The sequence below is a fragment of the Corapipo altera genome, unplaced genomic scaffold (genome assembly GCF_003945725.1).
Source record: "Corapipo altera isolate COAL_440 unplaced genomic scaffold, ASM394572v1 23b, whole genome shotgun sequence".
NCBI classification, from domain to species: Eukaryota; Metazoa; Chordata; class Aves; order Passeriformes; family Pipridae; genus Corapipo; species Corapipo altera.
The window spans coordinates 11,749,096-11,761,324 of record NW_020884885.1 but is presented as its reverse complement, the minus strand read 5'-3'; the positions used below and the strand labels follow the sequence as shown (position 1 = coordinate 11,761,324).

The 12,229-nt window shown below is 41.0% G+C and overlaps 1 protein-coding gene across 4 annotated transcripts in view; it reads left to right on the top strand.

The window, feature by feature from the left end:
• Positions 1–12,229, top strand: part of TTC17 (tetratricopeptide repeat domain 17) — a 55,602-nt gene that overhangs the window by 1,746 nt on the left and 41,627 nt on the right. For all 4 annotated transcript variants that reach the window (XM_027642524.1, XM_027642528.1, XM_027642525.1 and 1 more), the window contains exon 2: positions 11,654–11,743. In XM_027642524.1, the coding sequence (XP_027498325.1) occupies positions 11,654–11,743 (90 nt within the window). The remainder of the gene's footprint in view (positions 1–11,653; positions 11,744–12,229) is intronic.

Genomic DNA, 12,229 nt, shown 5'->3' with positions numbered 1-12,229 from the left:
TCTGTGGATACTTGAATTATAAATATGGTATTACTTGGAATATCAGGAGCTGGCTTCTTCAGTAGCTGGAACATAATGCTGCTAGGTGTCCAGTGAGTTTTTTGTAATAAGATGTGTTTTGGCATCTGTTACTTTCATCTCCCTGGCTCTTATACTTAAATTTGTGAATAAGAAAATTAGACTTAAATTTGTGGTTATTGCCATTGCCAGCCCTACATGGTACATTTGAGTTTCATTTTTTCCACTTAGTTGTGTTTTGGGGAATGAAAGGACAAGTTTTACAGTGAACTTGAATGTTGTTTTAAATACCAAAATGTAGTAGTGGTTCAATAGTTAGCAGCAAAAATGGCAGATAATCTCCACTGTCCAGCAATAGGAAAGAATTGTCATTGTCCCACTCTACACTACTCTACGCTCGTGCAGTCATACCTTGAGTTCTGGGTGCAGTTTTGGGTACCTCAGTGTAAGGTCATCAAACTATTAGACTGTGTCTGGAGGAAGGCAACCAATAAGGTCTCAAAGGTAAGACTTAGGAGAAGCAGCTGAGGTCACTTGGCTTGTTCAACTTAGAGAAGTCTAGGGAGACCTCATCACAGCCTAAAACTTCCTTAAGTTCCTTAAGTGCATGAGGAGTTGCTGATCTCCTCTCTCTGGCGATCAGTGAGAGAACACGAGGAAACGGAATGAAGCTGTGCCACGGGAAGTTCATACTGGACTTTAGGAAAAGGTTCTTCACAGAGAGGGTGGTCAGTCATTGGAACAGGCTCCCCAGGGAAGTGGTCATGGCACAAAACCTGCCAGAGTTGAAGCAGCATCTGGGCAGCACTGGGAGGATTCATAATTGATTTAACAGCTCATTGGTAGAACCTCAGTGTTCCAAAATATATGAGCTATCCTTCTCCTAATACCAAGACTTTATTAACAAGACACAAACCTAGAACATCCCTGCAGAGTATCCCTTTTCTTTAATTTTTCAGAGTATTCTTAATTAATTTGTTATTTATCGTGAGAACTCATTGGTCCATTCCCACTTGAGATACTCTAGGATTCATTGGTAATGGGAGCCTCTGCATGTTACGTGCTCAGGGGCCCTCACCACCTCGAATGGGCTTTGCTGGCCTTGAAACCAAGGACAGAAAGCTAAAGCAAGTGCCTCCACATGGGTGCCTGGTGGAGGGAGATAATTGCACCCCTCGCCCTGTTGGCTCCAGCCTTGCTGCTGCAGCCCTGGGTGCAGTTGGCTGCCTCAGCTGCAAGGGCACGCTGCTGGCTCACCACCAGCTTTTTCCCCACCAGAACCTCAACACTATTTCTGGAAAGCTGTTTTCCGTTCAGCCCCAGCCTTTCCTGCTGCATGGGGCTATATCACCCTATGAGTTTGTTCTTGACGTTGTTGACTTCATAAGGTAGGTCCTTGTCAACCCATTTCTCCATCCCTTTCTCCATCTCTTTCTCTCATGGTGGAAGGCCCCTCCTTCCACCATGGCCACCCCACATTTGCAGAGGACACCAAGCTTGTTGAGGTTCCTTTCATTTGGTGTCATTAGTAAAGAGGGGTTTTTCACTGTCATTAGTGAAGACCTGTCTCAGTAAAGACTGATATTGATCCCCAAAGGATGCTGCTGTTGGACTTTGCACTGTTGATCACAGTACTTCCAGCACAGCAGTCTCTGACTGCAACTGGCCACTGGTAGCGAAGAGTGGTGGTATTAATTATTCAGTTTTGGAAGTACTGGCATTCTCAAAGTCTGAAACACATTTTTAAAGATTGTCAACTTTTTAGAGAGGTACAGGCTTAGTTTTCACTTGGACTCCCACAGTTTATCTGAACGAAGCCTGTATAATTAAACGGTAGGAAAAACTTAATGGATTGTAAGACCCAGACATTCCCACTGGTAAAGGAGCCACTAGCTATGGATATGCAGATAAGCACAAGTGGTAACTGACTTCCTGGTAGCTTCTGGTTTACTCTACTGTGAGTTTTGTTTTCTGTGTTACTAAAGTGCACTATGGATGAGGAGCTGAAAGGAGGAGTTACAGATCCTGACCTATATACAATATATAATATCTGGAATATGTTTGAGGGAAGAAGGGTGAGAATATTTTATGTTATTGACCTAAAATCTCTCTCAGGTGTTTCTCCTTATAGTACAGCAAGGGTGCAGGCATTTATTGTGAGACTACTCACAAAAAGTGAGATTGACTTTTCTGTGACATTGCAGTACCTGGGCTGAGACTTGAGTTCCTGGTGTTACAACAACCTGGCAGCAGTAGCAAAGTTAACACAGATTGAACAATTTTCCATCTATCAGCAAGCTTCCATCTAGTAAACAGGAGTGCTTGCTAAGTAGGCACTGCTGTTCCAGTTTCTACTGAGCATTTCTGAATGATGAAACAAATTAATTCCTAGCAGTACATGTAACACTTCAAAGTCTCAGCCATCAAGAGAAAAGCCATCAAACTGTATCTGTTACTCTAGTAGCTGGTTTTCAGATCAAAGACATAATTCTCTGGATCAGTTCATATTCTTCTTTTACTCTGAGTCCACCTTCAAATGTATATTCCTGCAGACAGGGGCTGAGTAATCGTCTCTCTTTAATGAGATTATAGCTGCTCAGTGCACATGTTTATAAGCCTTTTCATTTCACAACTCATAGTATAAAGTTCAGGCTAATATATAACTGATTTTAGACAGTGCTTATCTGCCAGTAGGGAAACTCGTCTCTCTACAGAAATATTAGTATACTTAAAGAGAAGAGAGAAACTTGGCATAAAGAGGGGACAGACAGTTGACAGATTAAATGCAGTGCAGGATACAGTTTCAGTGGTCATTCATGGCTTTAATGGTGGGGACCACCTGCTACCATGACTCAGAGACCTGGCATACCAGAGCTGAGGTAGGATCTTTCTAGAGATCCCTTGATGGAGGCTATTGAAGCTGAGCAAGCTTGTGGAGACTGAAAGGACTGCCTTTGTGTGGACTACTGTAAACACTGAAAGCATGAGTTCAGCGTAATTAAACTAAAAGAAGCTAAGAAACCTTCCAGGCAGATGGTCCAAAGCAGGATTGTGAAAGTGTTCTGGCAGATTCTGTCAAGGAATCTGAGTTGACAAAAAGTTGTTTTGGTTTTAATGTGTTGTCATGTGTTTTGAAGTCCATTAGAGATGATCTGGAGAGGAGAGTGAACGAGCAATGCTGGTTAGCCTGCTGGGGGCTAGGACAACCGGACACTCAGTACATGCAACATCTGAATTTCCTGCAGTGCAGTAGTGGCTTAGTGCAGTAGAGAGGGAGGACAGTACGTGACAGTTGTTCGTGTGGTTGCAGATTTGAATGCAAGTGGACCTCAAGTAGGAGAAAGGCAAATTGATTGATGGGTGGCTTTAGAGTTGGTTAATGCGTTAATCTGCTGTCTCAGTGCACATATATGCTGACAGGTTGAGATGAGAACAATGGTCCATATACTCAAGAATATAGGAAAAGCAGCCATCCAAATCCAAGGAAAGCTGAAAATCCAGTAAAGGTGAAAATCTAGTGCAGCCAAATAAAAATCTATTTGATGCTTACAAAAGCATTTTCTGTGGTATATTAAGCAGTCACTCAGTCTCGTCTTGAAAATGAAAGGTGGATGTTTGCTTTGCTCTTTCTATAAAAGGTTAGTTTGCTTGGCTGTATGACCTCTTTCTTGACTGAATTTCTTATACTTCCAAGTCTGTTGTGTGCTAAGCAAAAGAAAAAAAACAACCCAAAACACAAAACCAACAAAAAACCCAAAACCCTGTTTATTTTTACTGAAGTGTGTCAGGTAGCATGCCTTGCCCAAAACACACCTAGGCTGGAGGTTGTTTTGAGTGTTCTGTAGTTCATCAGATGTCATCTAACCCCAGGGTGATGAGCTGAAGCAGGTTAGTTTTGAGACATAGGTCAGCTTATCCTCAGGAAAAGGGAAACTTTTTCTGGTTCAGAGCTTCTCTTGATCACCAAAGGACTGTAGGACTTAGGCCTTCATCTAGTGTGAAAAATAGTAATTTAAATTAAAAAACCCAGAACCTCCTCACTTTAAATTTTCTGCCCTTTCATAAGTGTGTAAGAAAATTTTGAACCTGAACGTTTTGGATGTTGAATGGCTGAGATGTTTAATGTCCTTGTCCCAAATGGGGACCTAGAGCTGCACTTCACCAGCACTGCCTGTTCACAGGGGAGCACAGCCTACATATTTCTGTGTCACTGTGAGCGTCACGACTAGATCTGAATCTGATAAAAATAGGCCTTGTGGTAGCCTGTATGTGGTGTGCAGTCAGATATGCAAATTTTTCGTTTGTTGGGGCAGTGGTGGAGAAGAAGTAGCTTTCGCTGTTCTCAACTCAGCAGTGAAAGATTTGCATCTGAGGTGGAAGAGCAAAGAGGTAGATCCAAAGGGCTGCTGAAATACAGCTGTTGGTGTCCATGCCCCTCACACCTGCTGCAATCTAGCAGGTAATCTTATGCCCGGTTCAAATGCTGACAGAAAAGCTTTAGTGCAAAAACATCTGTATTTAGCCCAGCATAGTCATATGTGCTGAGGTGGTTCAGGTTTTAAGTCCAGAATGCCCTAGTGGTGGCTCTGACCTTGTGTAGGCATGTCATGCTCATTCCTCCACTCCTGATGTTTTCTTGCAGCCTTGTCCTCCAGGCACAGTGTGCTCCCAGGTTCTATTTCTTTTAGCATCCCCACACTTTGATTTCCTGGCCTCTCATCCTGTTTTCTGTTGCTTTTAAAATAAGGGTAGGACAAACTGACTAGATGATATGAATCAACTGTTCAAAACTGATTATTCTGTGGTGAAAGTGTTCATGGTGCCTGGCATGCCTTTGTCATATTGTGAGCTTCACAACTAAAGGGTAGCCTAGATGTGGCCCAAGCACATGTCTGTATGAAGATGCCATCAAAGCCCAAAGGAGCAAAGTCAGCAAGACTGTGAAATCCACTGTTATTTCATATAGCTGCTTGCTTTAAGAATACGTCTCTGGATAAAGTAAATTCCCTCAAAGTTCAACCAAAAAAAAAATTAATGGGTTTTCTGTTGTTCATTTTTTGAATTTGTTGTGTAAGTCTAACTACTAGTTTGCCTGTCTGTATTTTCAATGTTAGAACATTTAATAATTTTAGGATTTGGCAGTGAGCAGGCATCAAGAACCAGTCTACCTTTATGAAAAAAATGTACTTGTTCATTACAGTTGTGTATGAGTATAATCTCTCCATCTCTTGATTTGATTCAACTGGCATCTGGTTTGCTACTGAAGAATATAAACCTTACCTAGAATATACAAGTTGGAAACTTGTACCCTTAAGTATGACCAACAACACGTTGCAGACGTGGTATTACAAGTAAAGTCCTGATTTCCTTTGATGTGTTTAGATCTGTTCTCTACGATATTCATAGGTGGTGTGATCTCAGTTGAATAGAGTTATTCAATAATACCACAACTTTGTTAGGTTTTTTTAGGTTCGAAATGCCCCAAGTGTTTAAAATTTCTGGGGTTTTTCTGTAGCACAGGTAGTATTAATAATATCAAAACACCTAGTGCTGTTTGTTAACAGGTTCTGCAGCTCCAAGCTTTTAAATGGTTGAATACTTATCATAAAAACTCATTTCAGCATCATTTTTCTGTGTGAATTTTTCAGTGACATCCATTGGAAGAAGTATCTTTTGACTCTGCCTACTCATCATTTGAATGAGTCAAAGAACTTATTTTCCAGTTTCGTAGCTTGTCTCACACTGAAACCCATACAGATTTTTTAGCGACTTCCTCAGAAATGCCATGAAGTATCGTGTTGGAGTGTAAAGTATCAAGACAGCAAGAATATACCAAAAGACAAGCACCGGTTTTCAGATCGTTTGCTCACACTCGAAATTGCAAGGAATTGCACCCTGTTGGAGTGGGAATTGCCTTCATTTCCTACAGTGACAAAAGATCCACTGACTATAAAACAAGCCTTTTAAACAAATACGGGGAGCACACTTTTCTGTACTCCATCATTTGATGTAGTGTTTTTTTCAGCTTCTTTCTGTAGTAATCTGCCTTCTGCATGCAGTATAAAGCTTTTAGGATGTGAAGAGGTACTAACAGCTCTTCTGATTTTGGTGTGCCTGTACCTCAGTTAACAGGGGGATTTCCACAGTACTTTAAAAAAAAGCCTTACCTAAAAATAGGCGACTGAAGCATCCTTTGACCCTCATTTTAAAAATTTAATTCCTGGTGCAACATAACTGGATTGTCAAGAAAAATGTACTGGAAGGTTCGACAAAACTTACAGGTCTAACTATTCAGAGATTTTGATATATGCAGGTAACATAGGAGACTATAAAACTTCAAGGTTTGATTCAACTCTGATGTCTTTTCTTGTTACATAAGTTCTCTGTGTTTCTTGCTGCATCAGATTCTTGGTGTACTTTGTGACTGAATAAATTTGAACTGTGCTTTATAGAGAAACTTTCACCTTTGGGCAAAGTGGAACAGAGAACACTTATTCTGAAAGTGTTTTACTGGCAGGCTTTCTGCAGCGTAGCTACAGTAGCCATCAAAGGTTCAAAGAAAGCTTTTCAGCACTATTTTTTTTCCTTGTTTACTGTGTTTGAATTGAAGTCAGATTCTTGCATTTCAGGCGCTTCATCTTGAATGTCACAGTTTCAGCACTTTGGAGTAAGAGTAAATGAATGTGGTGCTTTGCCATCAGTCTAACACACTTTGAGTTAAAAATGATTTCAGCACACCATGCTTCCCACTTATCTTTACCACTGTTGCTGCTCTTACCTTTGCTGTGCAGGTTATGTGGATGTTATACTGTTGTTTGCTACCTACTTGCTGTGCTAAATTCTTCATGAGGTGTCATTATTGCCCTCAATGGCAAACACAGTATTGGTGCTCTTCACAATTGAGTACATCAACCTTGCCTTTTTCCAGCTGTAGACATGGCTGGCAGCGTAAAGAAAATGTGTTTGATCTAGGAAGGGATGTTGTAAAAGCTTGGATAATGAACCATAAGTCTTGACAGTATTGCTGGCTGGGTCTGAGAGGAATAAGTTTCAGTTCAAAAGCCATCTGTCTATCACTACAGAGAGTGGGATGATGAAATGCTCACCTGAGGCCAGCTCAGACTAGCCTGCTGATCTGGCTGAAAACTTAGTGTTTAATCTTTTATTTTTCAGCTGAATTAGTTGGCCTCTTTCTCAGTAGAACTGTAATATTACAGATACCAAGAAAAGGGAGGATTCCCCTATTTGGCAGCAGGCCGATTTTTTTGGATCAATCTAAACAGATCAGAAATTTTTGATTTAAATTCTATGATATTCTTAAGTTTGAGCACCCTCTTCCTCCAGCCAATGCCTCTTGAAGGCCAGTTGGCATTGTTTTCCTCATTTGCAGGCATGATATCATAAGATCTCCTGCGTTTTTTTATTAAGAATGTGTTTTCCTTTGTGTCATATAGTATTTTTTGTAGATCTGAATGCTTTTTATTTCCTTAGTTACTGTTTTGTAGTGCCTTCATACTGTAAATATATAAACTGAAGAGTATAAGAACTAATAGAGTATTTTCGGTTCACTTTTACAAGCTGCCATCAGTGCTCTGAATACACTGGATGTGCTGGCTCAAATTGCCTCTGCAAACCTTGCATTATTGTTTGGTGTAGCTGCTTAGTTTTTTCATTCAAATTATTTTTTCCAAAATTATTGCACATAAAATGCATTTTTATTTGTAGGAGCTAATAATAGTCTTTGATAATTTCTTGAAGTGGTCTTGAATTTTCAGACTGAGAAATGATCAAATGGAAATAAATGTAAGGTTGGATTTACTACTGTTGTGGGTTGACCTTGGCTGGATACTGAGTGCCAATCAAAGTTGCTCTCTCACTCCCCTCCTCAGCTGCACAGAGGAGAGAAAATATAACAGAAGGCTCAAGGATTTAGATAAGGACAGGGAGAGATCACTCACCAGTTACCATCACAGGCAGAACAGACTCAACTTGAGGAAATTAATTTAATTTATTACAAATCAAATCAGAGTAGTGTATCAAGAAATCCAACTAAATTTTAAAAACACCTTCTCCCAACCCATCCCTTCTTCCCAGACTTAACCTTATTTCTGATTCTCTACCTCCTCCCCTCAGTGGCACAGTGGGATGGGGAATGGGGTTGTGGTCAGTTCATCACACATTGGTGTTACCACTACTTCCTCCTCAGGGGAGAGCTCCTTCCCCCGCTCCAATGTCATGTCCCTCCCACAGGGTACGGTCCTCCATGCACTTCTTCACTGTGGTTCCTTCCCACAGGCTATTACAAACTGCTCCAGTGTGGTGTCCCTCCCACAAGATGCAGTCCTTCAGGAACAGGCTTCTCCACTGTGGGTTCCCTGTGGGGCCACAGATCCTACCAGCAACCCTGATACACTGTGGACTTTCCGTGGGTTCACAGCCTCCTTTGAGCATCGACCTGCTCTGGTGTGAGGTCCACCATAGGCTACTGATATATCTCTGCTCCATGATGTGCTGTAGGGGTACAGCCTGCGTCACCATGGTCTTTGCAACAGGCTGCAGCGGAATCTCTGCTCCAGTGCCTGGAGCTCCTACTCCTTCTCCACTGACCTTTGTATCTACGGAGCTGTTTCTCTCACATGTTCTCAGTTCTCTCTTCTCTGGCTGCAGTTACTTCTGTACAATAACTTTTTTTCCTTCTTGACTATGTTGCCCCAGAGATGCCACCACAGGCACTGATGGGCTCGGCCTTGACCAGCAGCGGGTCCACCTTGGCACTGGCTGGAGTCGGCTCTGTCCGACATAGGGGAGGCTTTGGCAGCTTCTCACAGAAGTGACTCCTGTAGCCCCTGGCTATGAAGACCTTGCCATACGAACCCAATACAACTACTAAACTTCTGGGTTAAGAGCTTTGTGTTTTCGCACTGGTAAAGTTAACTTTCTACAAGGTTGAAGGGTTCTATGCTATTATTAGAAAGTGCTTATTTTCTGGTGACAAACTGAGGTCTGATCTGGAAGTGAAAATATGAAGCCTAAATTAAAATACTCTTAACTTGAGATGGGTGGATTGACATAACTTTATGAATGAATTTGATATTGTATTACTTCTTGATTGTTGCTACCACTTTGATTTCTGCTGCCAGGTAATAGTTGATAGGAGTATGATACCTGTTGCATTCTTTTCTGTCAACCCATGCACACTGAGTTGGTAACATACCACTCCAAATTCCTGCACACTAAATTCAGACCTAACTCTCATGAGACTGTCTTATCAAAAGTTAAAAACAGAAGCTGTCCCTGAATATCATTCTGTTTCTGACTGAATTATAAGCCAAGATCCTTAATATTTCAGAGTAAAGCTCTCTAACTGGTGATACCTGCATAACTTTCTGCAAAAACTTGCTCCCCAGATGCAGTTTGTCACTGAAAGTGGAGCTGATAGTTGACTTTGCTCTCAGTGACTGTGTAGTATCATGCAAGCAGCCTTTAGATGTCAGATGTACAGTGGTGTTTTGGAATGGGTGATGAAGTACTTTAAATACAGTAAAACTTTCCCTTATTTTCGTTGCAAATTCGTCTCTTATTCATTTGCACATAGCACAGTAGTTTCTCTAGCAAATGAGGCATGAACAAGTGTTACATTCAGTGCACAACTCTGGTTTTGTGTGCAGCCAGTTCAAAGTGAGGTGGGGCTCATAGGAGGAAATATGAAATACGACTATAAATAAAAAGTTGTAGATTTTGATACTTCAACTAACAAAATCGTGTGATTTTTTTTATATGGTATTTTCTGTGCTTCTGTGGATCATAGCAGATACTTGGTCATCCTTTATTGGCAATAGTTGAATCCATGATCTCCAAAGTGTAAAAATGGACTGGTGTCAGTAGCACCTATTCATCTGGTGATATAAGAGAATTAATTTGCTAAGGCAGAAAATTAGTTAAATGTAAGTATTTGAACTGTGTAGGTAGCCCCTGCCAAAATGGCTCTATAATAAAAGAAGCACTGAGGCTTTTGACTTGGAAAGGAATACTTCGCCAAATTTAGCCAAAACCACCCTTAGGGTTTAATAAAAGGAACAAGTGTTTATGTCTCAGAGGACAAGGCCTTTACTCAGTCAGGAGTTGAACGTTGACTTTATAGTCAGTAGTCCAAAGAAAGTAGATATGAGCTTACCTGACCCACAAGTGAGAGAATACAGCCCAAGGCTTAATCTGTTGACAGGACACATTACGATGACCATGAAATTTGCTGTGTCCTGCTTGAGATGCAGTTTTCTGCAATAAGAGAGAGTCACAGAAGTGTGTCCAAGTTGTTTGGAAAGTTGACAAAAAACAAAGAGCTGGAGCTCAGAAGGTTCTCCTGCATATGTATGTATGGCAAACTTTTCCATTACATTGCAATGTCACCAAGTTTTCACAGATGTCATAGGGATGGACAGCCCACGTAGTTGTATTGGTGCTAACATACAGGTAAGTGTTTACATCTCTATGCAGTAGCTAGTTCTGTATCCTGAAAGGTTGAATGGAAACTGGGCAAATCTGGGAACATCCTGGTGTAGATCATCTTACTATAACAGTCATGTTAAAAATGTGAGATCTTGCTGTCTTTGTCAGCTTGTCATCTTTTCATCCTGTCGCCACATTCTCTTGTCCATTTCCTTGTTTCTGTTCTCATGCTCATTGAGCCTTCATGAACTAATTTAATTTACTCGTTCAGATAAAGCAACCAAAATGGAGTTATGTGCTGTTCAGCTCCTGAGTTTGGGTTAGCTCACAGCAGAGCCTGGTGGGCACCAGAGGTGGTGTGCAGACAAGTGTCCTGGTATCACACTGACAGATTGAAGGAAAGAGGGCTGGAAGCCTGGAAGTGAGCCTTTGGTCTTTGGTGAGCCTTTGCATCGGCTCAGCTGCTCATCCACCTTCTCGACTGTAGTGACTTTCCCCCGCCCGGTCACACAGCAGGATTGATTTGGCATGAGGACAAGGCTGGGTTGTTTGGAGTGAAGTGCTGTGCCTTATTGAGCCCAGCTAGGCCTCAGAGTGAGCCTGATGTGTAACTGCTCTTGTCTGGGACGTACTGCTAATATTGCTCTGTTGAGCTGCGAACTCCTGTACAAAGCTCTGGAAGTGCAGCACGGTCTTCTGTAGCAGAGCATTCAGTCTTCTCCTGATTCCCTATTGATTTTGTTCCTTTACTTATTAATTCTGAAGGCAATAGAACTTAATGCTAGGCTGGTGTGCTAAAGCAGTTGCACAGAGGAGTTGAAGCTGAAGTACTTTATGCCTATTGAGGCACACAGTTGAGGAATTTTAAAGTTATAAAAGAAAACTTTTTGTGATTGCAGTCTAAGGTATTTAGTATTTCAGCAGTAATGTTTGTTGTGAGAAATTTACTTGCCTCTTATGCTTAGAACTTGTTTGTCTGAATAAACTAAAATTAAAGCATGGTTTGAATTGGATTCTCAAATAACTGTTTTTTGAAGTACAGATTTTAATTATGGACATATTATGAATGCTGACCGGACAGAAAACCTTTGAACAGACAAACTAATTGAATGAACATAACTACCTACCTTTTAAAATCACTCTAATTAGGAGAATGTTTTACATGATGGACTGTTAAAATTTCTTGCAGGTGGATTCACCAATGAACTTGAGAAACCCTCATGATTTGGTAATACTAATGAGACAAGAAACAACAGTTAACTACCTCAAAGAACTGGAGGTAAAGCACAGTATTAAGTACTAATTTCTGAAAATGCAGATTTTTTTTTTCCCACAATCTTTATAGTGATAGTTTTAGATGGGGAAAGGAATTCACTGTTGGCAAAATTCTGCTTCAATGAAAGGATGAAGAATTCTTCAGAGATCAAGAATTTTTTTGCCCCAAGTCTGCTTAACTGGTCTCCAGTTGCATCATTCTCTGTTGTTAGCCATAAATCCTAACATTTTTAAGGAAAGTCATTCAGATACTAGATTCTGTTGTACTGTATTTCAGAAGAGTACGGAGCAGGTCACCTCTGGTTTAATTGGGGCTCATTTATTATTGAAAAAGGGTCTGAGACCCTTTTGAAAAGGTCCTTAATGAACTTTGAGCTGATAAACTGAAGTTTAAATATAAAAGGGGTTAGGCAAGCAAACAGCTCACAGCCCTTCAGGCCATGCACTCCTTTCTCTCTTGTGCCAGCTTTGGTTTTGTCAAATTAGCATA